General features: G+C 42.8%; 1 protein-coding gene across 1 annotated transcript in view; it reads right to left on the reverse strand.

The window, feature by feature from the left end:
• Positions 1 to 8,536: 8,536 nt before the first annotated feature.
• Positions 8,537 to 19,271, reverse strand: part of AAR2 (AAR2 splicing factor homolog (S. cerevisiae)) — a 19,361-nt gene continuing 8,626 nt past the window's right edge. The window contains exons 3-4 of the mRNA XM_004686955.2: positions 18,612 to 18,841; positions 8,537 to 10,094 (exon numbers count right to left, since the gene is read on the reverse strand). Coding sequence (XP_004687012.1) covers positions 9,927 to 10,094; positions 18,612 to 18,841 — 398 coding nt within the window. The 3' untranslated portion in view covers positions 8,537 to 9,926. The remainder of the gene's footprint in view (positions 10,095 to 18,611; positions 18,842 to 19,271) is intronic.

Genomic DNA, 19,271 nt, shown 5'->3' on the forward strand with positions numbered 1-19,271 from the left:
CTCCAGTGTCCTCCCAGGTTCCACAACCACTAAGGAGGTGTCCAACACATTGAACCTTTTTTGAGGAGCATCCACGACCTCATGTGCTATGGTCAAGGCCCCAGAGGCCACTAGCCCAGGTGGCTTTGTTTTCTTGAGCCCATATTCAGGGACATAGCCCTGCTGCCCATCTAGCTCCCCAGCATTGCTCTTCTAATTGGTTTGATGCCCAAGTTTATGTTCAGTGGGGACAGATTAAGAGTAAAGACTGCAAGTGAGTGGGGCACAAAGCACGGCACTATGAGTGAAGTGCATGATCAGACCTGTCCCCTGCCTTCTCAGTTCTTGGTTGTGTCCTGGATAGAAGGGAGAAGGAAAGAAGGCAAGCACTGACCGCTGACCTGACCCATGGTGTGCTGGGTAATTTCACAAGCTGTACTTCATTTGCTCTCCACTCTTAGCCAGAGAGGTGGCTGCCACCCCCATATTACAGACTGGGTCTCAGAGAGTTTCTGTGACTTCCCTAGTATTACCATTATCATGGGCAAGGCAGGGACTCTGTTGCAGTCCAGAGACCAGGCTCAGGTAATATAGCCCCCAGCTGGGTAATATGGCTCAGAAGACCTCAAACATAGTTGTGCATCACTTTTGCTGAACTACTGTGGGACATGGACACCGCCCATAAAATGCTCTCTTGGTACTCCCTTGCTGCTCCTTACCCTGCCCACACTGCTGGGGCTTCCCCTTTGAGGCACAGACTAAAATGAGTGACTAGCCCGTACAAGGCAGGGTCCCACCTCTACTCCCTGAGGGTTAATTCTCCTGCCAGGCAATGGACAGGAGCCTCTGTGGGTTAAAGCATGGTCTTCCGGCCGCACTGGAGTAGAGTGGAGCAGAAAAGCTGCAATTGCAATCCACGAACTTGCAAATGTGCTTTTGGTTGGTCTGTACAGTTTTTTTTTTTTCTTTCAAATTTTAATTTGTTGCCAATGTTTAAAAATAGAGAATTTTCACACAAAAATCCAGATTTCCGGCTCCTCCTACAAAACTGGAAGCTCTGACAAGTCTGCCTTGAATTGTCCTGGGCTGGAATTGGGGAGCAAAAGCAGACTCTGTTCTCTCAAAGCTCTTCATTCAGTCACATGCCCACCAGACCCCACTGGCTTCTGAATTTGCCTTGCCTGGTGCAAGAAGTAAGACCTAAGGCTCTGGAATCATGTCATATGGAGTCAGTCCAAGCATGGGGATCAATTGTAGTGTGACTATCAGGAAGTTCCCTGACTTCTTTGGGCCTGTCACTTGCTGGAAAAATGGGGGATGCCATAGCACCTCCTTTGTATGAATGCTGCAGGCTTCTAAGAGCCAGTGTATATAAAACTATTGCCAGGATTTAACCTGTCTCCTGGCACACAGTGAGTGCTCAGAGTGGCAGCCACAGTGGTGTCCACCTCCACTCTCTGCTGCAGGGCAAGGGCCCTAGAAGTCAGAGCAGCAGAAGCAGCAGCAAAGGCAGCCCTCTCTCTGCGTTCTGGCCCCTCCCTTGGCTGCATACACACTGGTGGGGCAGTGCAATCCTCCCTGGGTAAGGCCTCCAAAAACAACAGATCAATAACACTAAGCTCTTCAGCACAGTCTCGGAGGCCCACAGCTCTACTACCCAGGCTGCTGGCCAGTGAGTTCAGGCTCTTCAGGCTCTTTCTCTTTGGACAATGTTTCACCACTTGCAGGATAAGCCTGTGTTCTCTAAGTCTCCTTTGAACTCTGACATCTTAGGAGTTTTTGCAGATGGACAGATAATGAAAGCCAAAGCCTTACAATGCAGGAGTGAATTAACCAGGATTCATTTGGCTACAGAGGCAGAAACCTCCCCCAAAGACTTAAATAAAAGGTATTATATTTGACTTTATGTGCCTGGCTTATTTCATTCAGTATAAAGTCTTCAAGGTTCGTTCATGTGACATATTACATATCATATGACATACAAAGTTTGAATAATACTCCATAGTATGTATATACCACATTTTCATTATTCATTCATCTACCAAAGGACATTCAGGTTCTTTTCATATCTTGGCTATTATGAATAGTATGAGATACCTAAATGAGTCAAATTCAGATAGTCAAAAAATGGGATTGTGGTTACCTGGGGTTAGAGAGAAGAGGAAATGAGGGGTTACCAAAAATGTTTTCAGTTATAAAAGATGAGTAAGTTCTGAGACCTGCTGTATGACTATGACAGTGAACCTGTAGTCAACAATACTATATTATATACTTAAAACTTTGTTAAGAGGGTAGATCTCATATTAATTGTTCTTACCAAAATTTAAAAAATTGAAAAAGTCTTACATTGGCTTATCAAAAAGGAAGTGTGGGAGACTTAGGGATGCAGGTAGAGTTAGAATTAGGGGCATCAGTGATGTTGCTGGCACTTTCTCACTCAGCTCAGTTTCCTTCTGTGTTGGCCTTCTCTTCATTTCTGGTGCAAGGATTTATTTTTAAAATGGAGATGATAAGCCCTGCCGGTTCCAATTGAGGTACTAGTCTTCTGGCACCTTAATTCCAAAAGCAGGCAGCACCCCAGGGAAGATGCCAGTGGCTTAGCTGGAGTTGGGAATCTATTCCCATGGGAGGAAGGATAGGGTGGGTATGTAAGTGGCACTCTTATCAAGGATGACATGGAGTAGAAAAAGTCTACCTCAAAGCGAAAGCAGCCAGACATCAGAAGAGAGGTGAACAGGAATGGGCTGAGCTGTCCACGTTAACAGCAACCACTGGCTATACGAGGGGCCTTTAGTGCAAGAACAGTCTTCTCAAAGAGGGAGAGGGAATCTTCCAATCAAGAAAGTGATTATGCACTTAGCCCCAAGCTTGGAGCATGGGGGGTATGAAATCATGAGTGAATGAGTCTAGCTCCTGAGAAGCAACAAGAAAGTACTTGACATTACCAGCACATGATGCCAAGGGCCACTTTAAGTGTGTGGTTCTGGCTGAAATGCAGTCAAAGGGATCAGGAAGGTTTGTAGGAAGTCCTCAGAGGCTGAGGAATGACACAAGGATGGAGGCATAAGGCTATGAGTTAGGACCTAAAATTTGGAGAGAAAATTTGGAGATCTCAGATGTGGAAAGTAGCAGTGGAGATGGATTAAGTGGATCTGAGGAAACATGGCTTTGATTGTGGCAAAAAAAAAAAAAGGCCTAGTCCTGGGAAAAGTTTATTTTTAAGCATTAAAGCTATGGGGAAGATCAAATTAAAAAAGGACAAATTTGTCATATTTGACACAAAAGCATATATTTCAAAATACTATAAATTTAAAAGGCAAACTGAGGGAAATATTTCTAATATTAAGATATAAACTAAATACATATTTTTTAAAAGAAGGAACATTCATCAGAAAAAAGGAGCAGAAGATATAAATGGACAATTTCCAAAAGAGAAGTGGACAATAGTGCAGCCTTTTTCAAAATGTGCCACAGAGGTCCCCTCAACTCCCACCTCCCATTCTCTATCTTCAGGTTGCCAGACTCAGAATTAACTCACTTATTGATCCATAGAGGGGAAGCCAAGGTGAAGACCTGCCTAGAGGATGTCCAGACTGGACAGAAGATGTCCAGTCACCAAATCAGCCCCTCAGAGGTGCTACATATGGCAGCTTTTTTTTCTAAAGCAAATGTCTTTTGCAAATTTAACAGCAACTCTGGTAGGCCAGGCTGGGAGATGCGTCTCAGAGCGAGCACTCCTCATAAGGGGCAGGGGCAGCCTCTCATTGGACCAGATCCTACTCCCCCACCCCTCACACACAGGTGCCACCTCAGCTGGAGAAAGGGCAGGCCACTGTGTCCACAGGTCAGCTGTAAACACAGAAGGTCTGGGTGGGAATATTAGCAAGTTGTAAAGACAAGTGGCTGACATGGGCAATTGTCAGCCTGGCCGCTTGGATCTGCTGGTAATTATCACAGATTATGTAACTGTCCTTATTAAGGAACACTGGCCAGTGGCAGGGAGGGCTGGACTCAGACAGGGAGGCTGGAGTTCTGGCTCTGAGGCTTTCTAACCTGTGCTTTTGGGGAAGCCCCTTCTCATCTCAAAGCCTAGGTTTCCTGTCTGTATGACAGGAATGCTATGACCTCCCTTGAAGAACTTGTGTTCCACCTGCATGAGAACTTTATTTTAAAAAAGGGCCAACACAGTCCCCAGTACCAGAAAGGCAGTCCACACCACATGTTAACTCAGCCAGCTCATGTTAAACAACTAAATGTTTGCAAACACTCTGTGGTGGGAGTAGGAACATGAATGACTCTTGGCTAGGAAACCAACAGAGCGAGGTTCCCAGGTGCTAAATTCCCTGTTGGTCACAAGAACACCAATATCAAGAGGGACCTACTTCATCACCCAATTGGCACCCAATCACTTGGTAGTAAGACCAAGACAATCAACAGCCTCAGATTCACCCATCATCTCTCAACAGAGACAGGTCCCTGACTCTACCCCATTGCTAAGAATTCCTGACAATACTTCCCAGTCCTTCACCATTGCCCCATCTACCCATATGAACCTTGGGTGTTTGGGAATTGGAAATATTCTGTGATGGGACATGAAAGAGGGGACTGCAGTATGTATCTACTGGAATATGTCAATGTGTTGGTGTTCTACCCAGATCCTGAAACTTCAGATAAGTAGGGGTGATCAAGCTGGAAGAGTCTTTTGAAGGACATCCAAATCATGGGAACAGCCTGGCGTGCACACAAGACGCCACTCAGATCCGAGTCGGCCTCATCTCTCACCTGGAGTATTGCTCTAGCTTCCTTACTGGCCTCCCTGCTTCCATCTGTCCCCTTATAGTCTGTATTCAACACACCAGCTTTTGATCCTGTTAAAATAAAAGTCAATTCATGTCACTTTTCTGCTTAAAACCACTTAACTGGTTTCCATTTCACTTAGTAAAATGCAATGTTTTTACCACAACCCATAAACTGGTCTATTTTTCAAAAAAGTTCCTTACTGAGGTGGAACGCCCTCTCCTACTTTCTCTCTTTTGATTACTCCATGCTCACCAGACTGGCCACCCAGTGTTCTTCCAAACATGCTCCTGCCCCAGGGCCTTAACACCCACTAGAACACTCTTTCCCCCCAGACAACTGCATGGCCCACTTACCTCCTTCAAATCTTTGCTCATGTCACCTCACTTAAATTGTAGCATCTCTTTTCATCCTTCCAGGACTCTCAATATGCAATATTTTGCCCTATTTTTGCCCTGCCCAACATTTCTCACAATGAAATACTCTAAATCTACTTAATATGCTTATTATTTGCCCCAACCTTGAGAGCAAGCTCACAGGACAAGTGCTCAGAAAGTATTGGTTGAATGAAAAGAGAAATAGAGCCACCCCTGCCTTCATGAACTTCTCCACTGAGTCCTGTACCTTCAAAACAGCTCTCCAGCAGCCTAATCTCTCTTTATGCATGCAAGAACTGGGGTACAGGCCAGAGGTGCAGGGGGTGAGATGATTTACCAGAAAGAGAGTGCGGAGCAGAATAGGCAAATCTACTGAAATACACTGTTGAGGGGAGCAGCGGGCGGGACAGGAGAGGTCTGCTGCTCCATGTGGGTCAGCTCCCTGGCAGGGATTGAATACACGCTGCAGTGGCTGTGGTCCGCTTCATAGTGCTGAGACTTAGCCCCTTGTGCTACCAGGGTAGCCACCAGCCTAATCTTAAGTGAAGGTTCCACCCTTTTCTTAAACTGCTCTATTTCAAGATTTAACTGTTTGCATTCTTTTAAAAAGGCAGAGTCCAGACCTAAGCCGGTGAAAGTATTTGGAGGTGGATAGAGGGGAAACAAGAAAATTCTGGGAAAGCAGCAGCAAGAAAAAAAGGCCAAGCAAGAGGGACCTATTGAATTTCTTTTGTACAGACCATCTGACATTGGACCACTCCACTGAGAAGCCCCTATTCCTCCTTCTTCCCCCCATAAGCATTTTAACCATTTCTCTTTCATTCAACCAATGCTTTGAGTGTTTGCCCTGTGAGCTTGCTTTCAAGGTGGGGGCAAATAGTAAGCAGATAGAGGTTATCTGCTTTTTAGAAATTTGGTAATTCTACCTAAGGGAGTATCAGATAGATCCAAGACACAAGACAGGAGATCTGGCCGGTGGGGGAGGGGGTTAACTCGACACCCCATTGAAGACTATATGTACCCTTTCCCTTAGCAGGGAGTGCTGGTCATTAGTTCTGGTTCTCATTCCACACCTCAATAGAGGCCAGTTCCACAGCAAGAGCCAGGTTTGGGGGACAAATGAGCCAGCACTAGAGCTGGGCCATACTCTGTATGAAGATCTGTCTTCAATCTGAAGATAGATTGAAAACAGTTTGCCTGGAGCAGATATGGGGGCCTCTGAGGAGAGGAAGTGTCCTGGTCAGCAGGGTGCTGAGAATTGTGGGGGCTCTGAGACAAGCAGGTAGTTCAATCAGCTGACCCTTTCCTTTCTGCTTACATCTGGTGGACATGATTCTGGGATGGCTTTGCCCATGGCATTCACTCCACATTTCTTAACTTCTTTTCAACAAGGAGCGGGCATTTTGGTCAAGCCGAAATCTAGTAAGTTGGAAGGACCAACATGTCATAGAACCCTGGGAGTATTAAATAATATTTACAAGAGGATGATGTGGGGAACTAATTATGGATGCTAAGAGGCAATCAGCAGCGGGTAACTCCACTGCTCAAGTGGCGAGAAATTAAATGGAGGGGTGAGGGGTGTGTGCGGGGTTTCAGAGCAGCAAGGCTGTGTCATGGGGACCACGTAAGGGATTGGGATGTCACTACCTCTGCTGAATCTGTTAATAGGATAAAGCAATCTTGCAAATAAGAGCCAACCACAGGAGGCCTGCACTTGAGGGGACTTTAAAATCATGCCAGCTCCTGCCAATAGTTTCACTTGTAGATATGCTGAAACTGGAAGGGGGCTTAGAGCTCAGCAGTGCCACTGGCTCTTGGTTTGGAAGGTTTCTGCCTTCCAAAACTGTGGCAAGTGTTAAGTAATAATTGATTTGTTTTCATTTTTTATTCATCAAAGACACATAGAGGACTGCCAGCTGGGACAAGCAGGAGAAGATATGAAGTCGATGTCACTCCAGCCCCAAACAAGAGACCTATTGTTTTTCTGTTGATCCAGTCATTATGCTGTGTAAATGTAGTTTCCCTTTTGAAGACACTTAAAATAACACAAAGGCCCACTTTCAAAGACCTGAGGGAGGCTGGAGAAGCGGTACCAAAGCCCAAATCTAAGCAATGGTCTTAATTTGTACATAAGTAGACTGAGGCCAGGGGAATGAAAATGGCTTACCAGGGTCACACAGCTGGCTGTCAAAAGGGCTAAGGCTCTGTGGGGGAACAGGGCAAAGGGAAGCTGTCCTGGACACACAGGGGCGGGGAGAGAGTAAATCATGGTCAGGATTAGTATGGCTGAGCATTGCAGACACCAAAAGCTTTGGACTTGATTCTTGTCTTCAGTCCTTACTAGCTGGGAGACCCTGGCAAAATGATGGAAGCTCTCTGAGCCCATTTTCATGCCAGTAAAATGGGGTAACAATAGCATTTAACCACACATTGTTGTGAGGATTAAGTGAGATAACAAAACTTTGTAAACAGTATTTTCCCTTAATCCCTTCTGTGTATGTTGGTGGCGTGCATCTGTGTAGACACAAGACCAAGGGGCTTGGAGAACAAGATCACATTACTTAACTCCCAGGTGCTGCCCTGATACCAGTGGAAAATAAAGTCTGTCCCAAAGGAGCACTAATAAAAATGCTTTCACTTCTAGGCACTCAAAACTGAGGATACCTCAGAACACAGGCTCTGACCAGATTCAGTGCTTCTGAGCACCTGCAGTGTGGGACAGGGAATCTACAGCTTTCACAATTAAGAATTTACATAGCATCAAATTCACAATCTTAAAATGTACTCAGTCGTTTTAGCATTTTAGCACTTTCATCACCCCCAAAATTTAAACCCCATGTCCATTAACAGTGAACTCTCTACTCCCTACTCTCCTATACCCATTCATCTTTCCCTCACTATTAAATTTGTTCATTGTGGGCAATTCATATGAACAGTCATACAACACATGGTCCTTGGAGCTGGTTCCTTTCACTTAGCACTGTTTTCTAGGCCTATCCATGCATGTGATAGCATGAACCAGCACTTTATTCCTTTGAATTTACACTTTTAACAAGATCCAAGTAGTGCTGGACAAGTTTGGGGGAAGAAAAGAATGGCAAATTCAGACAAGATAAAAGTTCTGCTCCCACCTCACATTCACTCCCATCTCATCCTAACCCAGCCTCTGGGGGTGCAGGGGATGCAGGGCAAGACCCCCAGTGGATGCCTGAAAACTGTGGTTTGTACTGAACCTCATGTATGTTTATTCCTACACATATACATACATAACTATGATACAGATGAATTTATAAATTAGGTATAGTAAGAGATTACTAGAACAATTGTAATGATACACTGTAATAAAAGTATTGTGAATGTCATTTCTCTCAAAATGTGTGATATTTTCAGATTACAGATGACTGTGGTAACTGAACAAGCAAAGTGAAATAACTGTGGGAAAGCGTAGATGGGGTGACTACTGGACAGGGGCTCATTCCTTCCTCCACTGGTAATGGAAGGCAACACTAGAAGCTTGAGTCCTCCCGAGATGGCAGAGGTTGGACAGGTTTCCTGGTGCTGGGTACAGAGGAAATGTGTATCCACCAACAGTGGCCTGGCTGCTCTGGAAATTAGGCAGATTAACCGCAAGAGAGACTCACACAGGGGATTTAGTCTCAGCTCAAAGGCTTTAATGTACAGTATGCTCTTGAAAAAATATCTCCAAGGAAACAAGTGGATCCTTAAGTTTTAACCAGTAGGGACTCTTCTTCCGAAACCTGGAAAGGAAGGAGCCTTGGAAAGAAGGGCAAAGGGACTCTGACCACAGTACATGAGTATGAGGTCAGGGTGGCAGGGCTTGTGTGCATGAAGGGCACACTCTCATGATGCCAGACAACCACAGCATCATTACTTCAGTGACTGATATCTCCATTGAACACTAGGGAAGATCTAGACTGGCCAGGTCATCTCCAGAGCTTGGAAAAAGAGGTATAGAGCAAGGATCTTTCCTTTTGTTGTTGAACCTCCAGGTCATCAGAAACAGTCATTTCTGATGTGACTCTAGTGAGGCCACATGCCAGGTCACCAAGTCCCTGGGTGACCTGGGTCTGGGGTCTCAGGATGTAACAAATGAGGAGGACTTTGAGCTCAGGAATCACAGAAATCTTGGAAGATTACCCACGGGGGCCTCTAGACAGGAAAATAGGAATTAGATGTAGAAAATAACAATCAAGACTCAAATGCCTTCTGTGTTACACCCTTCCCAATCTGGAGCTCCTAGGAAAACATGGCCAACTTTTCTGTGACATATATCCATTCAACAAGGGGCAGGCAGAAATTCTAGCTAATCTCTCTATTAGCCTTCAAAATTTCTCTTCAAGACAGTCATCAACTGACATCTCAGACTTGTGGGCAGTCCAGGGTTTCTTGTTTTCTAATCAGCCTATGGAGTAAGCAAACAGTTTTCCTTGCCGTTTGGTTGTTCTTTTTTCCGCATTCAGAAAGAAGTGGACAGCTGCTGAGGCAGGTCTTTCCTAGGAGCTTCAGAAAAGCACATCTGGAATCCAGTAAGGCTAGCACCAAGTCCAGGTTGACAGGAAACCCACGGAAGTGCCTTCAAGGTGAGTATGGCTTCTTTGGCACTGATGGAACTTAATTACTAAAGGAGGATTTCTGGCTCCACCTTTGTAGACTCTGGTAGGACTGATGCTCTTGCAGGTTCCTGCAGGAAGGGGTGGAGAGGTCAGGACTGCAACCGTGTGGGAAGGAGCCTCCAGAGCTGAGCTTCTTCAGTTAGCCAGTCTCCGCACCCTCAGGAAGCTCTACCACCACAGGGGCACAGTCCTCAGGCTCCGCCTCAAAGTCCCACCGGAACTTCTTGGTCAGGTGAGCTTGGAACTTTGCAGCTTTCTGCCTCAGAGTCGCATCCACCGCAACACTGCAGGCAGAGGAAAAGAAAACCTACAGAGAACAGAGGATAAGTCACTCCTGAGAACACAGAGGGGGCCGAGAAAGCTGTGGAAATTTCCTCATGGTGTTCAGCTCTCTGGGGCGGGTGGATCAGCTGCCGCTGGCACAGGCCCAGGACACCTGCTGTGCTCCCCCCAAACCAAGAAGGAAGGTCCAAACCCAGCTGAGAAGCTGGGGCAGGACTAGAATGGAAAATTACTATCCTGGGCAGACGTACCCCACTGGGAGTAAGGCCAGTAGGGGCCATTACCCTGACCCCACCCCCGGGGGGCGGGGGAATCTACTGGGCACCTGGGCAATAACTCAGAGAAAAGGTAGCAGCTCTACCAGCTGGTACTATGAAAGGCTTTGGGGGCTTATAAGCCCTTGGGTCTCATAAGTCCCAGGCCCTAAGCCAATGTTCAGAGGATGAATTGCTGCTCTAATCTAAATGGACCACAGACTGCCAGCCCGAGTTTCCATTCCCCTTAAAAACTGTTTCTGACGCACTTTTTGGGTAATACACACAAAATAGAAAACTTACCTTTTTATGTTAACCTTTTAAAAATTATGCTAAATATACATAATATTTGCCATTTTAACTGTTTTTAAAAGTACAGTCAGTGCCATTAAGCACTTTCACAGGACTGCGCAAACATTACCACATCTCTAAAAGTTTTTCACCTTCCCCAACTGACTGTTTTCCTTTCCTCAACTCAGGAGACCACCATTCTACTTTCTTTCTATGAATCTGACTATTTTTACATACTTTGTGTAAGTGGAATTGGATAGTATGACTGTTCCTTTTGCCTGGCTAATTTCATTCAACATAATGTCCTCAAGGTTCATTCATTTTGTAGCCTGTGCAAGACGACTTTCCTTTCTTTTTAAGGTTGAGTAACATTTCATTTTACTTATATATCACATTTTGTTTTCCATTCTTCACTCCATGGCCATTACATTGATGTAATAATATATACTACATTACAGGGGTGCTTCTGCCTTTTGGCCATTACAAATAAGTCTGTTGCCAACATGAGTGTACAAATACCATTTAGAGTCAACTCTTTCTACTCTTTTGGGGATATACCCAAGAATTCCTGGATCATAAAGTAATTCTATGTTTAGTGAAAAACACTATACTGTTTTTAAGTGACTATGCCATTTTATATTTCTACCAACATGAAAAATTTCTCCACATCCTTGCCAACACCTTGTACTTTCAAATTTCTTTTTATAATAGCCCTTTTAATGGGTGTAAAGTTATATCTTATTGTGGTTTTGTTCTGCATTTCTATAATGACTACTGATGCTGCATGTCTTCTCATATATTTACCAGTCATTTGTATATCTTCTTTGGAGAAATGTCCACTCAAGTCCTTTGTCCATTTTTTAATCAGGTTCTTTTTGTTGCTGAGCTCTCAGACTCTTTATATTCTGGATATTAATTCCTTCATTTTGCTTTCTTTTTAGTTCATGGTCAAGTAGCAGAACAGTAATTTTCTAATACATCTGAAATCCCATTCCAGATTATACTGGATCCCAAATTCTTCTAAGAATAAGGCAAACCCATTAGTCCTTTTCAAACTATTTTATTATTTTCAAAGAAGTTTCAGGGTATCCCGTAGATATTCACAAAATTTGCAAAGAAAATGCCTATTTCATAGGAGTAGAGGCTGATAAGTTAAATGACTGTATCAAAACTCCCCAGGAAGAATGGAGTGTTTTCCCAGACCATCATCAAAGGATTCTAAAGCACGACCCTGCAGACATAGGAGTATGAGTGTCAAAGAAATTCTTTGGTTCACATCACTCTCGTACATAGCTGACCTTGGTCAGGAAGAAATCTGGGCTCCAGGGGCCTGATTTGACAAAGGCCAACAGACATAGTCTGTAGTTGACCATGGACAATGCTCCTCCTACATTCTTCTCCAATGTCTGTTAGCAGGAAGAGTGGAATTTGTTTTCAGTAGTGTTCGGAGCCACTTGTCATAGTGGTAGCAGGGACAGAAGTGATGTGGGGGTGGGGCTACAGATTTCATTAACTTGGGAATTAAGTAAATATAGGAAAGGGAAGCACAGTCACAACAAAATGCTAGATCAATAACTAATTAGTGTGAGCCTGATGGTGAGAGGGCAGTGGGGAAATGTGAGGCTTGTCTGTAAGCAGTTAATGGAGCTGCCATAGACTGCTGAGTGCAGAACACAGTTACCCACTAGGGAGGGGTCCAGTATGGGAAGCAAAGAACACTTGTTTCAAACAGAAATTGCTCTAGAGGCCCTACACATCATGTATATATCCCCCGAAGGTTCTGGCAACCTGCTAAACTGATTTAGCAAAAGCCCCTTTCTGTGTCCCCCCACCCCCCCTTACAGAGTCAATTGTACTACTGTCTACATATTCCCTCCTTTGCAGCCACTTTGAACTACTTCCCAAACATGCTCTACTGTCTCTTCTGTGCCTCCACAGGCGTTTCTTACACCCCTCCATTCTGTGCTTTTTTCACCTTTACCAGGTTATTTTCTACAGTAGACACAGACTCAGCTCAGACATCAATTCCTATAGGATTTCTTCCCAGATCAGGGATGGAACAGGTGTCCCTCTGTTTGCCCAGCACCCAGGGTTACCTGAAGATAGCCTCAGTACCAGTTAGGTAACAGTCCATTCACTGTTGAGTTCTCCCAAAAGATGAGGATTAACTCCAAAGCAGTGATTCTCTTTCACACCTGCATTCCACCCTCCTGCTACAGTTAGATGTCAAAAAAGGGCCCATTAAATTTTCACAAGAATCAAGACTATTGGTTCTATAAAAATCTTATTTTTTTTTGGTTCACTTTTAGAGAGTCTGGCACCAAGTAATTGCTCAATAATTATGTAATGATGCTGGACAGAATAAGGGACTCATCCTAGAGATGAAGTGACTTATTTATCTGGTCCCTGAAAGCTTCCAGCTCACAAGTCACCTCCTTGTGACATGCCTTTTATAAAAGCCTAAGTCAAAATGAATCGCTCCAATCTCTGTTCCCCAGCACTAATGAGATGCAGAGATTGCACTGCATTTGGCAATGACCAGCAATGAAAGCTGGAACAGGCTGGGCTCACAATCACTACTCCTCCTTCCCACCCACCTCTCAAACACTGCCTGGGAATAGTCAACCAGAGAAAGGTATAACAGAAGACTTCAGAAGATGCTTCTAAATTGAAAAATGCTTTGTTCTTTTTAAGAACTTATCAAATTAATCTTTACTACAAACCTGGGAGGATGAAACATAGGAAATTACTATTCCCACTGTACAGATGAGGATGATGATAAAAGCTGAGCAAGTAATAAATGTCAAGCAAGATACAGGTAAGTAAGAAAATCTTAATCTTTTTTCCCTACAAGAACTTCTTTTGTTTTGATGCAGATATGCTATTTTTAGCAGCACCTGGTGGGGGAGTCAAGAAGCTTAGAGACCCAAAGTTTTAGAACTGTCCCCTCCATAGTTCTCCAGTCACCATCCCCAACAACACCCCCCCCCCAGTTCAGACTGACTTTAAGAAAAAAAAAAATCCACTTATTGAGGTATAATTCACATTCAATTAAATTTACCCATCCTTAGTGCTTGATTCATTTTGACAAATGTATACACCCATGTAACCACAATCTTATATAAGCAAGATAGGTGAGTATTGACAAGTTTTTCTTTTGGCATCCAAATCTATGAGTTTGAAAACTCACATAGATCTGTGGAACCACCACCATGATCAGGACACACTGAACATTCTTATCACTCCAAAAAGCTCCCTTATGCTGCCCCTTGGTGGTCAAACCCTCCCCTATTCCTAGTCCCTGGCAGCCACTGATCTATTTTTGTCCCTACAGTCTACAAACCTAGTTTTTAAATAAGTACTTCACAACTCATAAAAAAGGAATGTTTAAATAGTATCTAATTTTCAAATTTTACTTTTTAAAAATTCTCTTTTTACATTACTTTTATGTCTTCTTTAGAAAACTTAATAATATTGGTTAATAAATTAACCACTTTATTAACGTGAAATCAAGTAAATTTAGTATCACTGAGAAGCTAATCATCTTAATATTAGAAGATTCATCAAAAATATTTTAAAAATACTTCTGAGAGACTAATTTTAGATCATCAATGGCTATTATCTAAAACTAAAAGCACACCCATTGGGTGTTTTTCTTTAAATATAAAAACAGGTATTAATGTTCTTTAATCACGAAGTCTGTATGCTATAAAATCATGAATTACTTTAGTTAGAAATAGGAAAGCTTACTTTAAAGGAAAGCTTACTTTTAAACCCAAGTTAAATAGAATTTAGTCACGTCACCTTGAGAAATTAAAAATATCAAGGGAGGTAGCTGAGTCACTAGCCTATCCTATTTTATGGCTAGACCAAAAAGAAATTTCCTCATTTTTTCAATTGCCAAATCATTATTCAACTTAGAATGAAAACTAGTCAGAGATAGAACAAATTATTTCCACTTGCAGAAAAATAAAGTGGTGTCCAAAGAGAGACTATCACTTCCCACTGATTACCAGGATGGTGAAAGACAGTAGGAATCATGTCTTTTGAGGTCTGTTTAAAGAATCTGGGCGGTAGCACCTGGAGTGCTTATCATGTACAGGAGCCCACCACAGGCTTCAGAATCAAAGCTCGGCCTTGCCATCCACCAGCTCTGTTGATCGTGGGTAAAGCTGTCTGATCTCTCTGATTCTATTTCCACATCTATAAAAAGGGATTAATGCTTAAACTTCTAGAATTACTGTGAGAGCTAAATAAGACAATGCACAGTAAGTGAAAAAACATAGTTGATGGCAGAAAGTATAGGAATAAGTAGATAAAATTGATTACAACAGGTGTTATGATAAAAATACTATAGCCATAAATGTCAGAGCAATGTTTTCCCACCAGAGTTAAAGATGGACACTAGTTTTCAGAATACTGGTAAGAAATGAACTTGGAGAACCCTCCCGGGTGGCGCAAGGGAGTACTAAGAAGCTATCCACAGCCACTTCAACATGAGTTTGATCCTCGGCTAGAGAGGTGACCCATATGATGCAGCAGACCTTTCCTGCTTCACCCACTGCTCCCCTCAGCAGTATATCTCAGTCAACCAGCCTGTTCTGTTCCCCCATTCTGTCTCCAGTGAATCCCATCACCCCCTGCATCTCTGGCCTATACCCAAGTTCTTCTATGCATAAATAAATAAATCTTAGGAAAAAAAGAAATGAAGTTGGAAAGCATATATGGCCTATTGTGATCAAAAATACTTAAAAAAAAATAGGTTATGTGACAATATGCCTAAATGTTGTACAATCAACAACAAGAATCCTTATTTTGTACATAACTTACTTTCTAACATACTATTAAATTCAGATTATCCTTTCATTGGTTCTAAACAAATTATGGTGACTCAAGTTGCTGTAAGTCAGAGAAAAAAATGGTATCTATTTTTGGAAAACAAGTAATTTTTAATTCAAGCTAAGTCCATGGGATTTGTAAAAAAACATGGCATCTATTCAGAAGGACGTCTAAAATGGCGTAGACCATTACATGGCTGATTTTATACAAGCTAATGTGGCTTTCTTTAAGAGCTTACATATACAAACACCAGTCTCTCTCCATGGGTAGTAGCCATTTAAGTTTCTAAGTAAGAAAGCCAGTGCCACTTACTTGACTACCTAGGGGGAGAGCAGGCGTCTGGCTGACAAAGGCTTTTATGGGCTGAATCATTCACTCACAAACACTTTGTGAGTGCTTCTATGTGGGGGGACTGGATTACTGTCAAGATGGCATCAACATAACTCTTCATTAAAAAAAGTTTTCTAATATCTTTTCCACGTTGCTGAAGTCTTAGTTATCCTTCAAGCTTCAATGCCCTCCTTTGCAAAATGCCATTCCTGGTCTTATATGCCCTCAAATCTTAATTCCAGTTTGAATTAACCAATCCCTCTTTGGCACTCCTAATGCCCTTTGATCAGACTCTTCTTTTTGTACCTATCATATCAGGGTCATCTACTTATGTCGCCACAGGCATTATACATTCTACCCACCTAAAATAACAAATAATACAAAGTAAGTGTTTGGCTTCCATTAGGTGTTGAAAATAACCAGATGAAGAAAAAATAAGCTGTGGAGAAAAGCTCACCGCTCATTGGGAAGTCAAACAGACAACATACAAATTTCAGTAAGCACAGCCTGTGCAATAGTGACAAGTACAAAGTAGGCTAAATGTATGGAAGGATGAGAGATCAGAAATGACTGTACAGGGCAGGATAAACAAGTACATACCAGGTAGAGGGGAAAATCAGAATCAGTTAAGAAAGCATGAAACATGGGTGTAAAGTTTCAGTAATACCAGATGAAAAAGTTCTGGAGTTCTGGAGTCCAGATGAAAAATATCAGTTTCTAGAGATATTTAGGCAATACGTTTGCTTACTTTACTACCAAAATCTAAGCTCCAGTCACCAGTGGTCTTACTTAAAACTGTATTCTCAGTCCTAGAACTGGAACTTGTACACAGCAGGTGCTCACCAAACACCTGCTAATCAATGAACAAATCCCTTGAGGCCAGGAAATCAGTCTAACTTATGTCAAGTATTCTTCAGTACTTACATAACACCATCGTATATAAAGAAAAGGATGCTCAAGAAAATGTGATGATTTTTTTTTTAATCTGGAACTAATTTATTGATCCAAAGGAGTATATAGACAGCATCTCATGTATTCATCCTTACCAGAGATTTTTTTTTGAAATAATATAAGTTTATTTTTACATAATTTTGTGCATTTTTTTTATCTCAGTTGTAAACCCCATGGGCTTCCAAATCACCCATGTGCCATGATGATGAATTTCTTAAAGGCCTATGTCCTGGATTTTCCCAAATAATGACATCCAGTTTTCTTGATGGAAAGCCCAAAGACATTTTTCTAGCCATCAGCTATGCACACTCCACCTGGGCATCTAACAATTCAGCTGGGCGTTTTTTGCCCTGTAAATCATTGCTGGCAACAAAGTCTCAGCAATTAGTGATCAGCTATTGGTTGCACTGACAATGACAATGGTCAGGGCAGCCAGCAACACAGTGTGACCCCCTGAGCTGTGTAACAGCACTAACACATTATCATGAGGTAGCAGTCTGATGCCTCCTCCACTGCTCTGCAAGCTCCAACCCACTTAGGGGGGATGTCCTCTGCAGAGGAAGGATAAAGGGGTTTAATTTCTCTGTTACATCAAGAACCGATGTAAAGGGACAGTTTTTTAACTCTCCTGAAGTGGAGCATACCACTCTCAAGCCATCAGCTTGACTGACTCATCCTCTTGGTCTGCACCCGCCCTCCAACTGCCAGTTTTACGTTAGCTGCCTGCTCCCGGGGAAATCACAATATGTTGGTTTTAGAAAAGTATTCTGTATCTCTGATGTCTCCAGGGAAATCACTGTATGTTGGTTTTAGAAAAGTGTTCTGTATCCCTGATGTCTCAACCAATGTCAGTCAAGAACCTTCTTGGGGGAGAGGGGGATCTACATTATATTCAGTACACAGGGTTATAAGCATATCCCTAGACCAAGATTCAGACATGTAAATAAATTCTGTTGCTTACCAGCTGTGTGACCATATGTAAATGACTTAACCTTTCTGAGTCTTGGTGTTCTCATTTATAAAATGGGAATAATCTTCCCTCACTTACAGGGTCCCCAAGAGAAAGTAAATGAGGGAAACTGCTATAGCGTGATAAATAAGGCATCTGGTATTCATGGCATTTAACAAATGGTCGTTCTTTCCCTTACCCTGGGCAGCAATGAGAGCTCACCACCTAGTAAGAAGCAGGCCTTGTGGGGTCTCACACACAGGAAGAAAGCAGAAAGTATGAAAGTGACAGCTTGCAGATTCTGTCTGTCTCTTCTACTCTTGAGAAAGTTACAAAATGTGAGTGACAAGGGCTGTCCCAAGAACATAAAGGAAGCTAATCTGTTTGCAAAGGGAGGAAATAGCACAAGATGAAGATTGTAAGTTGTTTGAAGCTTTTTCCCTAATTACCACTCATAATGAAAATTTAATTGCCAAGTTAAAAGCAAATTTCACTTTTTCTGTCAGAGAATCTCTGCAGAAACTGGCACATTTTGTTTGAACAGGAAATCAAAGTTACTTTAATGCTTAAATGAGATCTAAGGAGCTGCAGATGTTTCCCTGGGAATAACAAGCTTCAAGACTCTGTCCTACTGGGTTGCAGTAACTTAGGCTACAGGGAGACAGAAAAAGTACTTTGAGCTGAGTAACTCAGAGGGTGGAGGTGATTCAAATTTAAAGTACCCCAGTGCTAGACATCTAGGGGTAAGGCAGGGAGTGGGTGGTACAGAAAGGGTCTCTGGCATCAAGAAGCTTAAAAAGCATGAGAAAGAACTGGATTAGGAAATTGAAATTTAGAAACCTTTGGGTGATGAAAGAACAGCAAGAAACAAAGAGGTAACCCTCTGAGGGTGCTAACCCACACGAATGTCAGCCAGAGGACTTCTCACCTGTAAGGTGCTGGTAAGAAAGTTGTCCTGGGAGACAATATCCACAAAGAAGTCGGCAGGAATCTCTCCAAGCTGATGGTAAAGGATAGAGATGAGGTTGATGTAGAGGGTGCTGTGCTTCACCATGGCTTCTTCTGACCGGCATAGAAGGTTCAGGAGCCGCTTCCAGTGCTCAAATGCCTCATACACATTTCCCAGCAGGAAGCATACAAAGGCAAATTGGAGTTCACCTAAAAGAGGCAGAGAGGAGAAATGATCCTGAGGGAGAGGAGCACCAGCTGACTCTGTGAAGTCAATTCATGAGTTCCGCAACACAGTAATGGTAGCCTTTTATTCTTGATTCCTGCAGAGCCTAGTGTGGGGTTTTGCAGCTAACAGGTGCTACAAATTCAAGCCATAGGATATCAAAATGTTGTAAAATCAGACTACAAGGAAGAGGTATACCTAGTATTTGCCTGGCAAAGAGTTCACAAAATGTGTCCACTGATATTATACCAAGTGGATTCTAAACCTGGCTGCTTATCAGATTTACTAGGAAAGCTTGTTAAAAATAAAGCTGCCAACTGGGTAGCTACATGCAAAAAAATGAAACTAGATCATTGCCTCACTCCAGTCACAAAAATCAACTCGAAGTGGATTAAAGACCTAGACATAAGAACG

This window comes from Condylura cristata, unplaced genomic scaffold, assembly GCF_000260355.1.
Source record: "Condylura cristata isolate star-nosed mole 26May11 unplaced genomic scaffold, ConCri1.0 scaffold00022, whole genome shotgun sequence".
Taxonomy (NCBI): domain Eukaryota; kingdom Metazoa; phylum Chordata; class Mammalia; order Eulipotyphla; family Talpidae; genus Condylura; species Condylura cristata.